At 49.5% G+C, this 21,189-nt stretch overlaps 1 protein-coding gene across 1 annotated transcript in view; it reads left to right on the plus strand.

The window, feature by feature from the left end:
- LOC147370315 (high mobility group protein 20A-like) overlaps positions 1 to 19,317 on the plus strand; it is a 32,098-nt gene extending 12,781 nt beyond the window's left edge. Inside the window, exons 5-11 of the mRNA XM_086407514.1 lie at positions 2,003 to 2,129; positions 5,408 to 5,466; positions 8,856 to 8,964; positions 13,475 to 13,678; positions 14,708 to 14,799; positions 16,162 to 16,291; positions 19,112 to 19,317. Coding sequence (XP_086263640.1) covers positions 2,003 to 2,129; positions 5,408 to 5,466; positions 8,856 to 8,964; positions 13,475 to 13,678; positions 14,708 to 14,799; positions 16,162 to 16,291; positions 19,112 to 19,116 — 726 coding nt within the window. The 3' untranslated portion in view covers positions 19,117 to 19,317. The remainder of the gene's footprint in view (positions 1 to 2,002; positions 2,130 to 5,407; positions 5,467 to 8,855; positions 8,965 to 13,474; positions 13,679 to 14,707; positions 14,800 to 16,161; positions 16,292 to 19,111) is intronic.
- Positions 19,318 to 21,189: the final 1,872 nt, after the last annotated feature.

The following is a 21,189-nucleotide window of genomic DNA, read 5'->3' on the forward strand; positions in this document are numbered from 1 at the left end:
TTGAGAGCATGGTGTCAATTAATAGAGTCCCTCCCTTTGCTACTCAGATCTGCGACCACTCAGGAAGTAGATCCAGTAGCCAGTCAGACAAGTGGACAAACCCTGGTCATCACAGTCAGGGCAGGCCCCTGACTCTGGCCAAGAGCAGCCTGGGACCCTTGCTGTCCGTCTCCATCAGGTCTCAGGGGAGGAAACAGGAGGGGCCTCACGGAGCATGTCTGGTTCTGGCTCCCAATTTACCCTCGATAAGCCCCTCCTCCCACATGGAGGGGAGGGTGATCCTGGAGAGGCCAGCAGGATTAAGCTCCCCCCTTACAGAAGGAAACATCAGGAGTGGGGAAGAAATGTTCCCACCACACACCCTTGCTAACGTGTAAAAGAGATCAAAGCAAAATTACGGTGACTAAGTTGGGTGAAGATGGTTAGGGTTAGTCCCCACCTGTCACAGTAGCTTAGGCTGCCAACATTCCAGTCTGAGCAGCTGAGACAAAAATGACAATTGTCTTTGGAATAAGCATGGTGATTACAAAGCACAGGACAGCTCTTAGGAGTCAGGGAGAGGCAGAACCTCTGATCCAAGATTTTAGGGAGTCTCTGAGCTACTTTCACAATTTCAGAAATCCTTCCCTCTCTCCCTGCCCCAGCTGCTGTGTCTGGAGCGCCTCCAAGTCGTAGTTTCAAAAGCCCTGCTACAGCATTGTCAGCTGTCTCCTTGGTAGAGTCAAGTCCCTGCAGGAATGGGACAGAGGCCATGCACCACGTGCCTGGTGGAAAGAGGCTCCAGAAGCCCAGGGAAAGAGGCCATGCTCAGCTCCATACTTTGTTAGGACCAGTTCAACACATGCATGCTAAGTCGCTTCAGTCATGCCCAGCTCTTTGCGACCCTATGGACCATAGCCTCCCAGGCTCTTCTGTGCATGGGGTTCCCCAGACAAGAATATTGCCATGCCCTCCCCGAAGGGATCTTCCAGACCCAGGGATTGAACCCACATCTCTTACATCTCCTGCACTGGCAGGTGGGTTCTTTACCACTAGTGCCACCTGGGAAGCCCCCAGTTCAACACATCAGTGCTTTAAAAGTTTTTTGCTTAACATGATAATTTATTTCAAATTACCAGGTGCATAAAATAGTCACTGTGAATAATAACTACTTGACAAGCATTCTTAGAGCAAATTTTGGCTACACACACACACACAAACACACACACACACACACACACCCCATACCCTGGGTTACACCAGTTGGTGCCAGCCTCTGTGACTGAAGGTGAGTCCAAGTCCCTGCTTTCAAGGAGTTCATAGTGTAGGGGGTCGGGACCCCCAAAGTGGACACATACAATCCAGTATGAGGAGTGCCTGGGACAGAGGTTTCTACCAGGTCCGGGGGGTGGTATCCAGGAGGCATCTAATCCAATGTAGGGGTGCCCAAGCCAACCTGGGGGCATCAGAGAAATTCTCCAGGAGGTGAATGTTCTGTGATAGATCTTGAAGGATAAGTAAGATTTGGCCAGGGGAGGGAAGCTGAGACAAGTGTTCCAAATGGAGGGAAAACAATAGCAGATGAGGTAGCCTGGGGCTGGATCTGATTCATCTCTTTATCACCTGTTCTGCATCCAGCGCCCTGCACAAAGTTAAACGCTGATGTCTTAAGCACTGCCATAATTGAATAGAAGTGTAAGGTCCCAGAGTTGGGGTGGGGGCACTGATAGCGCTACCCTCCTCTGCAGTCATCAGACCACACCTGGCAGTTGTGGTGAAAGCAGAGGGAGGCAGGTTCTAGTTGATTGGAAGGAAGACCTTTCCTATGGTCTGCATCATTTGAACAATGAGTGAACTTGCTGTTAGGTAGTGAGGTTTCCATCCCTGTAGGTATGTAAGTAGAAGATGAGCAATAGCTTCTTGGTAGCATCCTAGAGAGACAGAGGCAAGTTAGACAAGGGGACCCCACCAGCCCCCTCCAGATGAGGGGAGTCTCACAGGATCTCTGTGCTCCTTCTTGCAGAGGTACGTTTGTGAGGCGGATGAAGACAAGCAGCGCTACATCCGCGAGCTGCAGGCCTACCAGAACTCTGAGGCTTACCGAGCCTTCCTGCGGAGGCGGGCAGCGCTCAAGGTGCAGGCGCGGTGCGGTGAGTGAGCCTGGCCGGGGTGGACTGCAGCTGCTGTCTTCCAGGCTTGGGGCTATGCGATGCTCTACAGCAGATGGAGGGTTTGGAGAGCTCTCTTTTAGTCCTAGCCTCTATCAATATTCACATCTTTATGTATTTGGGGTATTAACCCCTTGTGAGATGTACGGTTTGCAGGTGTCTTCTCCCATTTCGTAGGCTGCCTTTTCATTGTAGTCTGCAGCGCAGAAGCTTTTTAGTTTGATATAGTCCTACTTGTTTATTTTTTGGTTTTGTCACTGAGCTTTTGGTGTGCTATCCAAAACACCACTGCCAAGACTGGTGTCTGGGAGCTTTTTCCTGATGTTTTCTGCTAGGAGTGTTTTTCAGTTTCAGTCTTTAATCCATTTCAAGTTCATTTTTGTGTGTGGTGTAAGATGTGTCCAATTTCATTCTTTTGCATGTGGTTATCCAGTTTTCCCAACATCATTTATTGAAGAGACTGTCCTTTCCCCATTGTGTATTGGATTTGCTGAGAGTAGATCGTAAGTACCCACTCAGGAGACACACGTTTGACCCCTGGATCAGGAAGATCCCCTGGAGGAGGAAATGGCAACCCACTCCAGTATTCTTGCCTGGAGAATTCCATGGACAGAGGAGCCTGGTGGGCTACAGTCCATGGGGTCACAAAAGAGACTTGACTTAGTGATTAAACAAGATCACAAGTGCTCTCACCACAGATACAGAAAAGAAGACTATGTGAAATGAAGGATGTGTTAATTAACTTGATTGTGGTAAGGTATACTATAGCCAGTCATCTGCTTTGAACACTTGAAGTATACACATTTTTTAATTTGTCAATTAAACCTGAGCAAAACTGGAGGAGGGGAAGGAGCCACGCCCCTACACAAAGCAGCTGGCGTAATCCCTTTGTGGCTCTTTTTTTTGGGGTTGAGACACCTTGTACCTGATTACGGAGGAGGCACCCCCTCCCTCCCCCTTCTGGGGAATGTCAGAGTGGTGCTGGGCCACCGATTCCATTTTAATCCTTAGAAGGAGAAAAGGAACTGGCAGTTATGGAACTCAGTTATGCAAAGTGCCCTGGATCACCCTGAAGCCTTTTAAAATGCAGGTTCTGACCCAGCAGGTCTGGGGTCTGCATTTCCAACACACCCCTGATTCAGTCCATGCTGCTGGTGTAGGGACTCCGCCTTGCCCAGCCTGAGTCGTGCCTGATGTGCCAGGAAGTTAAGACACGAAACATCCCTAAACCAGTGCACACAAGAAGGGCAACAATGGCGGATAAAGACCTCAAGTCGCCCCTACCCGCCTTGCTGAAGTGTGTCCCATGCGCCCTCTAGAGGCTTCTGATGGGACTGCACCCTGTTGACTGCGGGCTTCTGCTCAGCGAGCGCCAGCTCCACCCCACCCCTGCACTACTGGCTTTCCCCTCTCCCTTGACCCACTTCCCCTCTCCTCTACCAGCATTTCCTGGGATCACTGTGCAAAAAAAAAAAAAAATGCTTGCAACAAAATCCTTGTAGTGTGCCTCTGGGGGCTGCAGGCTTAAGGCAGAGACAGGAACTCCACCCTACTTGTGGCATGTTCCCCACCAAGGGGCACATGACCTAGAACAGCACTGGGCATTCTCACCAGGGCTCATCACTGTCCATCCTAAGGGTTCTTCCTGCATTCCCCATGCTGGGGCTGACCAGCATCCCAACAGAGCCCGTCAGTTCTCCACTTTGGTGCTTCTCTTTCCCACCTGAGCCTGGCAGAGAACCGTCTCCATAGTGGTCAGGAAAACCGTCTCCATAGTGATCAGGTGTCGGCTCAGTGGGCCAAATGCCTGGGGTCAAATCCTGGCTCTGTCACCTTGCACAAATCATTAAAACATTCAGGGCCTCAGTTTCCTCATATGGAAAGTGGGGCTTTAATAGGACCTCCCTGCATTGGGTCGGACACGACTGAAGCGACTTAGCAGCAGCAGCAGCATTGGGTCTGGTGCTGATCGAGCAAGTTAAACCATAGGAGCTTGGAACTCAGTGCCTGGCATATAGTGAGTCCAGCAAATATTCATACTTTGTACCCTTAGTTCTGGGGCACGAGCCCCTCACCGTAGCTTCATCCAGATCAGGGATCTGTAAACTTCGTAAAGGACTAGATAGTAAATGCTTTACTCTTTATGGGTACCGTGGTCTCTGTTGTAACCACTGAACTCTATGGTTGTAGCAGGAAAGCAACCATAGACAATATGTTAACAAATGGGTGAGACTGTGTGCCAATAAAACTTTATTTATAAAAACAACCAGAGGGACAGGTTGGTCCACAGACAGTTCCACTCTGGTCCATTGTACTTCTTGGGTTTCCACTTAATATTTGTTTTCAGTGAAGTACCTCCAGATAAAAATAATCCTCTGAAAACTACTGGTCTAGCTTATAATTGGCATTAACAAAGTGGAGTGTCAGATGGTTCCGAGGGAGTTGTGAGGCCTCTGGTCCTCATGTGCAAAGTTAAGCAGATCATGCCCTGAGACCTCTGGCTAAGGGTCCCCAGAGAGCAGTTGTCATTTTCTGTTCATGTATTTCTCCCTAAAAATGCCATTTGTCAGACTTAGCAGAGAACACCTCATCTTGTTTAATTCTTCAGCCATGTTGGTCTCCTATTGCCTTCTTATTTTTGTGATTATTTGTAGATTGTCATCACACGACAAGTTGCCGTATTACAAGGAAAGGCTAGTCCAAGAGAACTTGGCTTTTAAACAAGATGTATTTCTGCCTAATTGAAAGCAGTAAATTTAAAAGTTTACTATATAAATATAATCATAATGAATATTTTTTAAAAGACCACCTAGATTCTGCCATGCTAATAAAAACTGAATTGTTTATATTTTTCCTTGTTTCTCTCTAATCTTCATTTCATACCTGGCTAGATGTTTATTATAAATTGAAGTCAGAGGTATCTGGTGTTTCTTCTTGGTTTATAATAAGGGATTTTAAGACCTCTTTTAAAAAAATTTATGCATTTTCCCTGAGGTTTTTAATTAATTGATTTTTAATTGAAGGATAATTGCTTTACAATATTGTATTGGTTTCTGCCATATATCAACATGAATCAGCCAGAAATTGAGCAACTGAAGTCAAGACCTGATCCTCCAGCAGGAAACATGGAGACCTCTTAGGATAAGTGTTTTCATCCTCAGAAGGCATCTCTGACCCTTGAATTGATTCTCTCCCGACACGGCTGAGGCCTTTTCTGACACAGGTGCTTTGTAAAGTGATGCCGTTTGTTTGTCTATCAGGAACAAGTGCACCAGGATATGAATTTGAGGGCAAGGGCCTTGACTTCTCAGCAGTGGATGTAAGTACTGGGGGACTGTGGTTTTAAACTAATCAGCCTCATTTGGTGTGGGCACCTGAGAAATGGTGCCTCCCAAAGGATAGCTGCATTCTAATCCCTGGGGCCTGTGAATGTTACCTTATATAACAAAAACCAGGGAAGTCCTTGAAGTTGTGATTAAGTTAAGGATCTTAAGAGAGGGGCATTAGGCAGAAGATAAGATGGATAGATAGCATCACTGACTCAATGGACATGAATTTGAGCAAACTCTGGAAGATAATGAAGGACAGGGAAGCCTGGCATGCCGCAGTGCATGGAGTCACAAACGGTAGGACATGACTTAGCAACTGAATAACAATTACGTAATCATAAGTGTCCTTACAAGAAGGAGATGAAGGGAGATTTGACACCAAAGAGGAGGAGGCCACGTGACCACTGGCAGAGATTGGAGTGATGTGGCCCCAAGGTAAGGAAGGCATCAGCCACCCCAAGAGGCTGGAAGAGGTAAGAACAGCTTCTCCCAGAACCTCCAGAGGGAACTAGGCCCTGCCCACATCATAATGTTGGACCAGTCAGGTTGATTTCAGACTGCTGGCCTCTGAGACTGTGAGAGAGTGAACTTCTGTTATTCTAAGCCACTCATTTGGTGGTATTTGGTTATGGCAGCCCAGGAAATGAAACATCTGGGCGCAGGGGTTCATGCATCGCTGGAGCGTGCCTCACACATCAGTCCCTCATGGAGGCCTTTCTTTGCGGGTTCCTTGGGCAAGTATGTATGAAGTCCAGCTCAGTGGGAGGCAGGGCACCAGATTCCGGTTGCAGAAGTGGGTGAAGTGAAGCGCAGCCCCACGGCTCCTGTCCAGGGCGAACTGGCAAGTGTGCAACCCATGACACTAGGCTCTGCTGTGATAGAGACGCATGCACAGTGAGAGGGACCCCACCCGAGGCTGTCCGGGCCAGTCTCAGGGCAGGTGGTTCTGCGATGATGCTCATGAAGAAGAAATGGGAAATTCCCGGAGAAAATGCTGGCCAGATGGAAATGAAGCAAAGAGGGAGCTCTAGGCTAGGGAACAGGACGTGCAAAGGCCTGGGGGTGGGAAGCAGCACAGGGTGTGTGGGGGCCGTGAACAGTTCTGGACGCCTGGAGCAGACAGTGTGCGTATAGGGTCAAGGACAGGGTGGTGGGGACCTGGGTTGTCAGATGTCCAAGCTAAGTTGTAATTCATAGGCGCTTCCTCTTTGAGTTTTGAGTAATGATGAAATAGATATTTAACAAATGAAGAACACCTGCAAGTAAATCTTAGGGGCCAGACAGATGCATTTATGGGGCTTCCCAGGTAGGGCCATGGTAAATAATCCACCTGCCAATGCAGAAGATGCAAGAGATGTGGGTTCCATCCCTGGGTCAGGAAGATCCCCTGGAGTAGGAATTGGCAACCCACTCCAGTATTCTTGCCTGGAAAATTCCTTGGATAGGGGAGCCTGGTGGGCTACAGTCCATAGCGTCACAAAGAGTCAGACATGACTGAGCGACTAAGCACGCATACACACACATGTGTTTATACCAAAACTTTCTGGAAGGCTACACAAGAAGGTCCTGCCCACAGTGAGTAGAAACGGGATGTTGGATACCTGTAACTTTTTACGCATCCCTTTTCTATTACTTTCAACATGCATTCATAATAACTTTAAACATTGTTTTAAGTATAACATTCTTTATCATTAGACAATGATTCGAGACTTAGAAGGCAAAGGACTTCCTGAGTTAATTGTCCACCTGGGATGGTCAGCCCCTCTGTGACCCAGGCTGGAGCCACTATGGCAGGGGCCACGTGAGTGGAGTTTGCCCCCCAGCAGCCCCTCCTCCTGGAGGGGCCTGCTCTGTGCATCCAACTGCTCTCCCACCAGCCCAACCATCCTCTCCCTGGAGCCTACACTGGCTCCCAGTGCCTGCCGGGACTTGGTCTCCATCTCCCTGCCAGGCTTATGTCTCCACCAGCAGGGACCATGCTGTTCCAGAACCTCATTTTTTTTCCTTCCCCCCTCTATGACCTTAGTCCAGCACCTGGTAGTCTGAGGCTGGCCTTCCTCATAACCTTATGTAGCTCAAAGCTTGATTATGAGAGGATATTAAGAGCTGACACTTCAGGCCTGTGCTAGGACCCATCTCTTGTCAGATATTGGCAAGTTTTTATATCTCTGAATTAATACATGAAATCAAATATATATATACCTCTTTTAAAGTTATTTTTCTGTTAAAAATAATACATGTGCCTGGTTTTAAAAATGGAAACAGTGCACAAAGGTTACAGTGCAAGGTGGGTTCTGCTCAGCCAGAGACCCAGTCCCTCCCTCACCCACCCTGTCCCTGCATCCCCTGGTGTCCACTATGACCAGTTTCTGGTGCATCTTCCAGAACTGGCCCATGGATAGGCAAGCACCTACAGGTTGGTGCACATGTGTCTGATAAGAAGACACATCTTTGTCATTTAGTCATAGAGTTTGTTCAGCATTGCAAAGCAAACCCTTTGAACATAAGAAAAACTCAGAATTGGTCATGGACTCAGATAATACCACTGTCTCACTAATCGATGAACCCAGGGTAGGCAAGACGTGTGCAGGGAAGCTGGAAGAAAATTCAAGGAACTGTGGGAACTGCAGACAGGCTCTGTTCACTCATGGCTGATGCAGCAGCAAGGGACGTTTTGGGTGGTGCTCATATAAGTATGCATGAACAAAGGCAGTGCGTGGCCAAGCAGTTATATCATGATGCGTGTGCCCAGTAATGTGGATGGTCTCAGCCGTTACGTAACCCTACAGAGTCATTGTTTACAGGATGTAGGGTGAAAGGGAAAGGGCATGGGGCGAGAGGGCCTGGCCACCACTGTCCTGGCTAATTGCTCTCCCTCTATAACCACCAATTCTCAAACACTCCCTGTTGTACCCTCTTTGCCACATTCCTAATATTCTGTCCCACCCTGTGACACAGACCTTGGGATGAATTGAAATTCTCAGCTGTGCTTGGAAAAGCCTCAAACCGGCCAGTGATTTCCAGGTGGAAAAGGGACTAGCTGGACCCGGTTGGACCCACCTAAAGCCCATCTGCCATTTTAAGCTAATTTTATATTCCAAGAAGGGGCTTCCCTTGTGGCTCAGATGATAAAGAGTCTGCCTGCAATGCATGAGACCTGGATTCGATGCCTGGGTTGGGAAGATCCCCTGGGAAGGGATTAGCAACCCACTCCAGTATTCTTGGCTGGAGAATCCCATGGACAGAGGAACCTGGCGGGCTACACAGGGTCCCAAAGAGTCAAACACAACTGAGCAACTAACACTTTAACACTTATGTTCGGAGAAGGCGGGATCCCTGTGCCTCCTCCCTGCTCACCAGGAGCTACCTCTGTCCACAGGCCGATGAGAACAATGACCTGTACTGTCGGACCTGCAGGCAGTTCTTCAGTTCCCTGCATAACAAGAGGGAGCACCTGCTGGGGAAGCAGCACCTGCAGAACCTCACAGGTAACCAGCTCAGCTGTTGTTGTTTAATTGCTCAGCTGTGTCCCACTCTTTGCCACCCCATGGACTGTAGCCTGGCAGGCTCCTCTGTCCATGGGATTTCCCAGGCAAGAATACTGGAGTGGGTAGCCATTTCTTTGGCCATCTGATGCCAATACTTTGGCCTCCTGATGCGAAGAGCTGACTCATTTAAAAAGACCCTGATGCTGGGAAAGATTGAGGCAGGAGGAGAAGGGGACAGCAGAGGATGAGATAGTTGGATGGCATCATGAGTTTGAGTATGCTCTGGGAGTTGGGGATGGACAGGGAAGCCTGGTGTGCTGCAGTCCATGGTGTCTCAAAGAGTCGGATACGACTGAGCAACTGAACTGAACTGAAGCTATTTTCTTCTCCAGGGGATCTTCCCCACCCAGGGATCAAACCCACACCTCCCGCACTGGCAGGCAGATTCTTTACCGCTGAGTCACTGAGGAAGCTCAACCAGCTTGATGCGGCAAGGCAAACGCACACCTTGACTCCATCTATGCTGGGGTTCACCAACCCACAGCCCAGAGACTCCTTGTCGTTTAAATTTAATTTTAAGGCAGGGTCTATTCAAACACTCTTAATGCTAGGTGGGTATGTGGGAGGGGAGTGGGTCTTCCAAGGAAGCACAAATAGACTTGCCTCTTAGTTGACAAGGGCCCCCCTGCTCTGGCCCCACCCCTCAGGGGCCTTAGAACCTCCTGGAGCCCCGCTGCCTCCTTAATGGCTCCCAGACCTTGCCACCGTCCTGTGCGGCCTCCAGGCCTAAGCACAGCATCCTCTCTTCCCGTAGCACTCAGCCTGTCCCTGCAAGGCTCGCCTCCCCCCTTCACCTTCGTCTTGTTTAACTGACCTCTTCCCCAGGAGGCTAGCCCTGGCCGTGCTGCACACATCCTGCCCCTCCCAGGGCCCCTCTCCAACTTTATCTCTCTCCCTGCTTCCATCATCTCCTGTTGGCCTCTTTCATTTGTCCATCTTTGTTATTGCTTGCCGTCTCCCACCAGCATACAAGCCCCTCATGTTTGGGGATTAATTGCCCGTTTCAGTCACTGCATTATCCCCTGGATCTAGAGCCATGCCTGATGCTCATAGTCAGTACTCACTGTGTGTCTGTAGAATGAATGAATGAGTATGTTCAACAAATAACTCCTGGGTACTTATTCCTTCCTGGCACTGAGCCAGGTGCTAGGGACACAGCAAGAATAAGGCAGAGCTCTGTCCCAAAGAAACTGAAGTATATGGATTAGTACAACATCTTTCCATTAAAACATCTTGCACTGAAGTGAAAGGAGACTCACAGAAGACAGAGACCCTGCAATGACTGGAACTGCGTAAGTCAGAGGCGTGCTCTGGGACTAGGGAAGATCCTCAAAGAATGAAAGCCATCGTGTCAGGGGCAGAACTAGGGGGTGACATTTTTTCCCACCTATTCCTTAATGTTATTAAAACAGAAATAGGTCTGACTTAAGCCTCTCTTCTGCACCCTGCTTGCTGAGTGGCCTGGGGCCAATTACTTAACCTCTCTCTGCTTCCACTACTGCCTCTGTAACATAAGGATGAGCTGCTCGCCTCACAGGGCTCTTCCGAGGATGGACATCAGAGCCTTGTGCCTTCTTGGTGCAGCTGAGATGCCACCTCCCCTAGGAAGGTTGTTCCTGGTCCCAAACTTGGGGGTGGGGGCGCTCCTGAGCCTCCAGCATGTACCCTTCAGTTAGAAATTATCTTCCTCTTCTACTGTTACCATCAGCCTGTGACACATGTGTGCACATGCATGCAGACACAAGACACGCTTACACACAGACATGCCAACAGACACACCCACATAGACACACACACGTCTACTGTCCTGGAAGGAAGGAGCTATGTGGTTTAGGACATATCTCTTGCTAGATTCTCGATAGACATTTGATGAAGGAATGCACAGATCTACAGGAGGCTGACCTTCGTCTGGGGTTTGTAAGGCAATAAACCGTCTTCAGTAATGTCTTGTTGAAGGTGAGTAATGGCAGTGAAGGTGAGAATGCATCGCATTACTTGCAACTGAGTATAACACGTGAGCTCAGATACCTAGAGTTATACTGTGTAAATTACTCACTGGAGAGGTTTACAGCTCATTTCAAAATCTATAAAATCATGTGCTGGGAGACGTGAGGCTGTACATACATGTGGCTCTGATTCCGTGTAACTCTCTGAGGACCTCTAAAGTTATTTAAAGGGAAACGGACGTGGGCACACCTCACTTAGTGTTCCCCCTAAACAGCCTACAAGTTTTATGTTAGCGGTCAAGCTCTTGAGAGCGTTTCCACATCTGCCTTTACTGCTGTGATATTGCTGGAAAGCAGGGCCTCGGGTAGCCGCACTGTGAGTCTCTGGGTCTCTGAGTCTCAGTGCTGATGGGAGGGGGTGTTAGCCATGCGTCCCTTTGGAGCTGGATCTCACGTGGTTCACAGTGCCCTTTGAGGCGAGTGTGAGCCCAGGGATCGCCTGTTCCAGCCCTAGAAGAAGCTGACTCCTGCCCAGCTCTCTGTTTCTGCTCACCAAAACCCGGGTGTGGCACAGATGGGAAGCCAGGGCCCAGAGCTCATTGTTTTAACCGTGTTCCTGGGATCTAATTCACACACCATAAAACGCACCCACTGAGAGTGGTTTTCCGTATATCCCCAGATATGTGCAACCACTACTGCAGTTCAGTTTAGAACATTTCCATCAGCCCAGACAGCACCGTACCCATGAGCAGTCACACCCCATTTCTGGGCAACCGCTAGAGTGCCTTCTGCCTCCACAGGGGGCTCTGGGGGTTTAATACTTGGTGTCTCCTTTCTGTGATAACAGTAGGCATCCCCGCCTTTGTGCTATCTTAGGTGGGCAGAGCCCTGTCGCCACGAATGACCTGAGTTTGCCTCCCTCCTCCGCCACTTATGGCCTTTATCACCTTGGTTGAATTTTCTACCCACTGCCTTTTCTTTTTCAAGTGCAAAATTGGGGATAATGATAATAATACTGACCTCACGGGGCTGCTGTAAGGAAACAAGATAATTCTGTGATGCTCGGCACACTCTGGGGCCTACTATTATTATTATGAGCTTGGGGGCTGTAGCAGATAAGCAGACCAGTTCCCTACCCCGCTTACCTTCCAGGAATCTCACACTGCTAATGGTCCCCATAGCTCTGTACTCTCCAGTTTCTTTGTCTCTCCCCTCAAGCTGCTTTTCTCTAGGAATGGCTTTCCCACCTCTGTGCACCTGGTCTCCCTCCTGTTCATCCCCCAAAGTCCTAACAAAAAGGTGAATAATAGTAAGTTTTGGAGATGGAGAGGAATCGTAGCCCTGATTCACTGCCAGTGGGAACATCAAGTGGGGCAGCCACGTTGGAATGTAGTCTGACAGTTCCTTAAAAGGTTAAGCATAAAGTTACTATTGAGTTGGAAAAAAAGTTTGTTCAGTTTTTTCCATGAGATGTTACTGAAAAACCCGAATGGACTTTTGGCGCACCCAATATAGGATCCAGCAATTCCACGCCTAGGTATGTACCTAAGAGAACCGAAAATGTATGTTCACACAACACTATGAATGTGCGTAACAACATTATTCATAGTAGCCCCAAGGGGGAAGCAACCCAAACGTCCATCAACTGATGAATGCATAAAGAAAATGTGGCCCCTCCACGCAGTGGAAAATATCATTCAGCCATGAAAAGGAGTTAGGTACTGATAGGTACCATAACGTAGATGGACCTTGAAAACATGGTAAGTTAAAAATCCAGTCACAAAGGACCACATGTTGTAGGATTTCCTGAATATGAATTGTCCAGAATAGGGAAATTTGTAGAGGCCTAGGGTTGGGGCTTCCCAGGTGATGCTAGTGGTAAAGAACCCGCCTGCCTAATGAAGGAGACAAAAGAGATGCGGATTCGATTCCTGGATTGGGAAGACCCCCCAGAGGAAGGCATGGCAACCCACTCCAGTATTCTTGCCTGGAAAATTCCATGGACAGAGGAGTCTGGCGGGCCACAGTCCATGGGTCACAAAGAGTCAGACACAACTGAAATGACTTAGCACGCAGGGTTGAGGGAGTGGTGGGGGATGGGAGGTAATGGCTAAAAGGAACCAGGATTTTCTTGGGGTGGTGATGAATATATTCTAAAAATGATTGTTGTGATGATTTCATGTACCAGAATATACTAAAACCCATTGAATTATACCCTTTTAATGGGTAAATTGTATGGTACGTGAATTAGATCTCAAAATTGTTTGGAAAAAAGATACCGATCTCAGTCAAGGACTCCTTTCTCCAGGAAGCCTCCCCTGCTAGCCTCCACTCGGCACCAGTCCCAGTGCATTCTTCTTTTACATCTGGGGACCTGGTACTCAGGGATGGGGGCTCAGGACGGACGGGCTTGCCCACATCTGGAGAGAGGGCCAGGTCCAGAAGAGCCGCTCATCTTGTGCTCAGGGGCTGACCTTTGACATGGAGTTTCTTTGCTTTTTTAGGGGAATTTGAAAAAGACTCTGCTGAGTGCTTGAAGCATCTGGAGCTTCTGGAGGGAGAGGAAGGTCAGAATTTGAACAAAGGGGACTCAGAGAAGGAAGCCGAGTATCCTGACCCGCTTCTTCTCGGAGGCCTGATTCCAGAGAAGGGTTTTGCTTCATTTGACTTGTGTTTCTTGCAAGAGTTCATCTTTAAACTTCTGCAAAGTGAGTAATCAAGTTCTACCGCTTGCTAGTAACTTTGGTGACCAAAGATTTTATAATCCTAGTAAGAGTAACCTACCTAATAGGTTGTATTATAATATTAAGTGGGAAAAATGAAAGGTTGTTATTAATATTAGGAGAATAACAATAAATAAAGATAATCAGGTGGGAAATAGCTGAAGGCTTCTGACACACCAGGCACAGGTCTAAGACGTTTATAATAACTACCTTTTAATTGTCATAAAGGTACTGTGAGGTCGGTTATAGTATCACCTCCTTTTAAAGATGAGACAAGTGCAGCACAGAGAGGTTAAGTAACTTCCCATGGTTGCACAGATAGTGAGCTGAGATGTAAACCCAAGTGCTTGGGATCCAAGACCCATGCTCTTCATAACTTCCTTATGATCTCAACTATATAAAACTACGCATATGTGAATCCATGCAAATGTTAACCATGATTATCTCTGGCAGGCAAGAGGAGGGTGTTTTTCTTTATTCCTTTTTATATCTGCCACATTTCCCTCGATGACTTGATGTCCTTTCTATTATCAAAGCACAAAATTAACTCTATTTTAAAGGGTTTTGAGGTCACCTGCACATATCAGGGTCCCAAATGTTGCCTATGTGAAGTAAGTGAAAGTCGCTTAGTCGTGGCTGACTCTCTGCCACGCCATGGTCTATACAGTCCATGGAATTCTCCAGACCAGAATACTGGAGTGGGTAGCCTTTCCCTTCTCCAGGGGATCTTCCCAACCCAGGGATTGAACTCAGGTCTCCTGCATTGCAGGCAGATTCTTTATCAGTTGAGCCACAAGGGAAGCCCAAGAACATCGGAGTGGGTAGCCCATCCCTTCTCCAGGGAATCCCCCCGACCCAGGAATCAAAGCAGGGTCTCCCACATTGCAGGAGGATTCTTTACCAACTGAGCTGTCAGGGAAGCCTATGCCTATGTGAGGTGTGGTTCAAAGAGAAGGGGAGGTTTTGGATGGAAAGGAACAGATAAAGACAGCCTTCTCTCCGCCTTCCTTCCAGTCAAAGAATCTGAGCTCAGAGAGCTGAGGAAGACTCTAGAAAGAGCGCAAGCAGAGCAGGAGGCCCTGCAGAGGCAGCTGCTGGAGTTCCAGGTAAGGTGCTCCAGAGGGAAGCAGCCAGTCCCCATCTCTGTAGCCTGTTGCTCAGCTCAGGGCCCGGCCTGGTGGGTCAGGAAGCTGGAGAGGAAGACCACGTGGTCCGATTAAAAGAACACATTGCAATCTGCAGTGCCACTTCCCTCTGCACGGTTCCTGCTAGAGTACACTTGTTGCATATTCTTGTAAAATACGGAGTGTCTGTCTGTAAAATACAGAGTGTTTCCAAGGTACAGAAATCGTGCCATGGGCCTTCTTGTGCTGCCTGCTGGCTTCACTCAAGGCTCCGTGGTCATCTACACTGCCCCGTGGCATTTGGCCTGCTATTTCTGCATGTCCCTGGCCCGCTACCCATGTTGTGGCCTCTAGTTTGCCACACTCCTTTGAGTGTAGTTTATTAAAGAACAGTGAATGTTAAAAACAAACAAAAAAAAAAACCAAAGGAAACACCCCAGTTATTGTGCAATGGCCCACCTGACACAGGTCCCTGGATGTCAGCCCAGCCAGGGCCCCTGGCTCAGCAGCCTGGCTGGTGGAGAGGGTGTGAACTGTGGAGCTGGGAGGGGGTGTCCTTTACGGTCCGGGACCTTCTTAGCAGAGTGGCTCACTGAGCTCCCAGCCCATATCTTAGAGGAGGACAACCACATCTGCCTCGCCAGGGATGTTGGGAGGGGCCAAAGGCCTGGCACACAGTCACACTTTATCTGCAAATCCTGCCCTCGCCCTGGGGCTGCCCCATCGTGGGGCATCCTGGCTGGGGGCCCCGCAGATGGGAGCCCGAGAAGGACCGACTCGGAAATCAGGCCCAGCTGTGGGTCTGGGCTCCTCTCCCTGGCTGTGGGGCTAGGGAAGCTCCCTGACCCTCAGGGAGCTCACTCCCCAGGCCTATTTATATATAGGAGGCAGGGATACCACCTGGGCAGGAGGGCAGGTGAGATACTGAGAGATATAAAGAGTCTAGCACCAAGATATAAAGAGTCTAATACCAAGTAGTATTTTTAACAAGGCGGGGTGGTGGTGCTCTGTCAGTGGGACAGCTGTTTTATTCCTTGGACTCAGGGAGGGGAGATTGACTATGTTCATGGCTTCTGTGTGTGCCCTACAAGAGCAGCTGCAAGACCCTTTTTGTCTAATTGTTTGCTTATTTGATTACTTATTCATTTGGTGCCTATTTATTTACATGTATCCTTACTTCCTTATAATTATGTACTTATTTACTGGTTCATTTATTTACTTCCTCACTTATGTGCATAGTTATGTATTTATTTATTCACTTGCTTATTTACTCATTCATTCAGCTATTCATTCATTTGGAAAGTTTTGGGGCTAGCCACATGAACACCTTGGTGTTCCTTTCAGAACCGACAGCAGTGGCTGGAGGTGGAGCTGGCCAGCCTGAAGACCTATGGGGTCATCCTGGAGAAGGAGTTTGAGAACCTGAACACAGTCATCATGCTGCCCCACTTTGGCCTGCGAGTAATGGACATGGGTGAGTCCCTCTCCCCATCCTCTGGCCTCACACATGCTTCCTCCAGGTCCTCACTGGTCTGTGAAACTGAGGCCCAGAAATTCCTGTCCATTCACTTAGTCGTGCCTTCATCCCTCACTTCTTCACTTAGCCTACTTCTTGCATGGCCAGTGCATCCAAGCTTGGTGCCCGGTGCGAGGGATGTGGAGATGAATGGTCACCCTAAATCCAGCACCCACTGGCATCAGTCCCTGATCTGGGTGCTGCCAGGGGATGAAGATACGGAGAAGCCCCTGGCCTCAAGCTCTAACTGCCTGGACCCTCGGTCACTAGACTGTTGGGGTGCAATGTGTTCCAGAGGAGAGCTGCCCCCCATGGACAAGATGCTGTGGGCACTCAGGTGCGAGGCAGTTCCCTATCTCTGCGAGGTGGGCTTCTAGAAGGACTTGACAGAGGAAGGACCCAAGAGGACAGTCCCAAACTCCTGAGACAAAGAAGGGCCCAGAGGTCTGCCAGTGGGGAGAGGTGAGCGAGGGCGCAGAGCATGTTCATGCTGCGTCTCACGCAGGCCTGGTGCCAACACCCTTCTCTGAAGAAAATGTCATGAGTACCACTTCATTGTAAATATTTAAACATGACTGCTTGGGGGAATGTAAAACGTGAACATTCCTCTTCACTCCCCACACCCCTGCCCAGTCCCTTCCCTAGAAGTTTTTACTGTTCACATCTTGCCATTTCCTGTTTATGAATGAGGTGGCGGTGAGTGCATGTGTCCTAAGTCACTTTAGTCGTGTCCAGCTCTGCAGCCCCATGGACTGTAGCCCGCCAGGCTCCTCTGTTCATGTGGTTCTCCAGGCAAGAATACTGGAGTGGGTTGCCATGCCCTCCTCCAGGAGATCTTCTGGACCCAGGGATTGAACCTGCATCTCTTATGTCTCCTGCATTGGCAGGTGGGTTCTTTACCACTAGCGCCACCTGGGAAGCCCAAGGTGGTGGCCAAAGTCATTAACAAGAGGGAACTTCTCCGGACATGGCTGCCGTGTTGCTTTATTGAGGCAAGGGGAAGGGGGCAGTTCCTAGGCAGTTAGGGGCCCTAGGACAGTGGGTTTGTACCAATCAGTCTGGCAGATTTCAATACTTTCAAACCTGGTACCACCTCACTGGTGCATTACTGGCTAACCATCAGCACGGTGCTGGCGAGAAACAGCTGGACTTGTTCATCGACAGCTTATCTGTTTCCTACAGATGGGACAGCACCCCAGTGCCCGGCTAATTCACACTGAGGTGGGGGACCCCTGGGGTTTCACCATCACGGTGGAGCAGTGACTCCAGAACACAGCACATCGGGTACAAGGTGTAGCATCCCTGCTCTATAAATAGCTAAGCCTCAAGGCCAAGGGTCCTGGCAATGAGAGGAATGGAGCTTGCAGGCCCCTCCCCTTCTTCCTTCCGTTCTCCTCTCCTCCCCATCCTTGCTTGAGAGCATTTGCCCTGGCCTGCGGAGTCGGACATGACTGAGCGACTGAACAACAACAACACGTTAAGTATCAAAATTCACATGGAATCAGGCCAGGGCAAATGCTCTCAAGCAAGGATAGGGAGGAGAGGAGGAGAGAAGGAAGAAGAGAAGGTGCACAGCCACTGTCCAAGAGCCCCTCACTGCCTAGGAACTGCCCCACTCTCCTTGTCCCAAGCCAGCAACCTGGCAGCCATGTCCCAAGAATCAATTAGACAAGTGAGATTTAGGGAGAGGTGCCAGGTGGTGAGTGCTCCTAAGGGAGAAGGGTTACCCAGGCTTGGGTTCCTGTTGGATGAGGGAAGCAGGTGGGAGGCATGTTCTCCAGTCTTGATAAGCCCATGGGCCCCTACTCTTTCTCCCTTCCTGTGGCTTCTTCCTTACCTGGTGAATTGGATCCTTTTACTGCAGTCATGACACTGGCAACTCTGGGGAGCAGACAAAAGATGCTGTGGGGTTTGGTTAATGTCCAGATGTGTTCACGTGGGTGTCCTTCCCAGGGAAGGCATGATGGAAGGCATGGCATGTGGTGCCTGTGTAATGTGTATACAGGATACAGTATAATGCGAAAGGTCAGCTTTCAGAAAGCATTTCTTGATTATTGGCTCCAAATTTGTCAATGCACCTGGTGTCAGGTAATGTCCAGGAAGCAGTTTTGCAGGTTCAGCTGCTTCTCTGCTCCTGCCACTCACTCTCTGCTTCCTGAAGTTCCCCTCAGCCCACTCAGTTCACTCCATCCCCAGACGTCCTTTGAGCCCAGGGCTCAGTGCTGGGAAGCCAGAAATTCAAGATGTTTTATGACCTCACGGAACTCTGGATCTCAGAGGGTGACACTGGGAAGTAAATCAAGGCTCATGGTGTGACCTGCTTCCCAGGTGGCACAGTGCGAAAGAATCTGCCTGCCAGTACAGGAGACATGGGGGATAGGGGTTCGATCCCTGGGTTGGGATGATCCCCTGGAGAAGGAAATGGCAACCCACTCCAGTGGATTCTTGTTTGGAAAATTCCATGGACAGAGGAGCCTGGCGGGCTAAGTCCATGAGTTCACAAAGAGTTGGACGTGACTGAACACACACGTGCCATGATGTGACTCAGCCATCCTATCTGAACCTGAGCTGTGTGCATGGGGTACCAAGCAGGCCCTCCTCTCAGGGCCCCCTCTTCCAGGACCCTGTCCCACTTCTCTGTCTAGGACACAGTTGTCTCTCCGGGAGCATCTGGGATAAGCAGAGCAGACGTGGACTGGGCTCCATCTGAAGCAGCCCTTGGGCTCCACAACTTTTTCCTGATACTAAACTGTCTTCTCTCCCTTCCCAACTCTGCAGCATAAAGCAGTGCACACCTTTCACCAGTGGGGACCCCAGGATGCATCCCGGGCACATTAGAGGTCAGCTTCCAAAGGGCCATCTCCCTCGGTGGAAGAAGAGTGGGGATCCTGGGCCCCTGAGGATGGGGTAGCAAGGATGAGTCGGAGAGCTGTCTACTCTACTGATCCAGGAGAAAATAAATCATGTGTGTGTGTGTCTTTGCACAACAGACTCAGTCTATCTTTTGTCTCGGGCTTGGCAGTGTCTGCTCCCAGGAACTGTAAGTTGAGCAGCTTTGATCTGGAAAGATGTTGGTGGAGCGTGTCTGCCTCTGCAAGCAGAGAGAGTAAGTGCCGCACACACCTGCTCTTGGAGCCCTTGTGCCCAGCGTCCCTGAGCCTATGCCCGCCTCTCCCTCTCACAGTCAGTCTCCGTGAGTGGTACAGAAGCACTTCGGTTTCCTCTACTGAATTATAAGGTTTCTTTCTGCTTCAGTTTCCTCTACTGAATTATAAGGACACCAGCGCTGCCCACCAACCACAAGAGGTAGGGTGAAGATGAAGTAATACAGCCAGACCCCAGAAGCTGACCTACAGGCAAGCAGGTTGTTTGGGAGGTAACCCCAGGTAGAGGAGTGGGGAAGTGAAACAGGGAGGGGAGGACAGACATGAGAGGGCACATTGTCCAGGCAAGATACTGTGGCTGGGCCCTGGGGAAATTCCGGGAGCCAGGGTGGGACACACACCTGAGAGCATCCCACTCAGTGGCCTGGGAAATGGGGTAGTTATCCACCAACTCCCTTCAGACTCTGCTAGGGGATGACTTCTAGGAGGGGTTAATTCCTTTTTCTTCCTGCTTGCTATGCAGATAACATGGGGAACCCAAGAGACCGGAAGAGCCTTGGGCAGGGAAGGCTAAGGTTGGAAGGCTGGCCAGTGTGCCCCTTGGGGTGGAAAGGACAAGGGATGAGAGTGGGACCCAACAGTGTTTGTTATGGGGCTGCTATGGGGCTTTATAGGCTATTAATCAAGATACAGCTACAAAATAGGGGAGATCACGGTGGTTCCTGCACACAGGGGTGTAGACATCAGGGATTAGGTCTGCCTCCCTGCAACAAAGATGTGACCACAATGGCCTCACCACATAAGAAATGGTTGAGTGGTGAGCAGTGGGGACTAAGACAGCAGTTCTTGTGTGTACATGCATTGCCCACAAGGTAGCTCCCCAACCTCCAGCACTGGTTCTGTGCTCCAGGCAGGATGAGGGCAAAGGGGGGAGGGTGACAGCTGGTCTGCCTCTTTTCACAAAGAGCTTCCAGAAAGTCCCAATTTCTAGAAAGAATTTCCAGAAAGCAACTTCTATTTGCATCTCAGGGACCAAGGTGGCAGCATTTGGTCAAGATAGCTGCAAGGGAGTCAGAAAAATGTAGTTTTAGCTGAAAACAGGGGTGTCCAGAGCAAAGCTGGGTTGGGTTAGTGAGGAAGAAGCGGGTAGAGAAAAATTGAGGGGCGGGGTGGGACAGAGGGCAGTATCTGCCCCAGTGGACACTGTTTCTAGAGGAGAAAGCCAGCTTGTGACCCTGCAGAGGTCTCTGTGCAGTCTGGCTGGAGTCCTGGCAGAGGACCCCAGCATCTTTCTCTCTGCTCAGCAAACATTGGTGGGGTGTCTCTGAGCATTTTTATGGCAGGTGTTCAGCCAGCGTGATAGCTACTACACTAGTGCTGCTGAAGGCCTGGTCTGTACTTGGTCTTTGTACACACTTGATGCTTGGCAACTCACTCAATATTCTTGCCTGGGAAATCCTATGGACAGAGAAGCCTGGTGGGCTACAGTCCATGGGTTTGCAAGAGTCAGACACAACTTGAGAACTAAGCTATCACCACCACACACATCCGATCTCATTGTGAGGCAGGTCCGCTTGAGCCACTTACAGATGGAACGAAAGAAGCTCAGTAATTGGCCAGAGATGCCATCAGCAAGGAGATCAGATTTGGTTTCCATGACAACTGTAACCTATGGAGATTCAGCTATTTGCTTTGACCACACAGGCCTACAGGACGGGTAGCTGCTTTGCAGGAAGACAGTCGTCTTTCTCT

Source organism: Bos grunniens, chromosome 6, assembly GCF_055505025.1.
Source record: "Bos grunniens cultivar Pamir isolate PY7600 chromosome 6, Bosgru_T2T1.0, whole genome shotgun sequence".
NCBI classification, from domain to species: domain Eukaryota; kingdom Metazoa; phylum Chordata; class Mammalia; order Artiodactyla; family Bovidae; genus Bos; species Bos grunniens.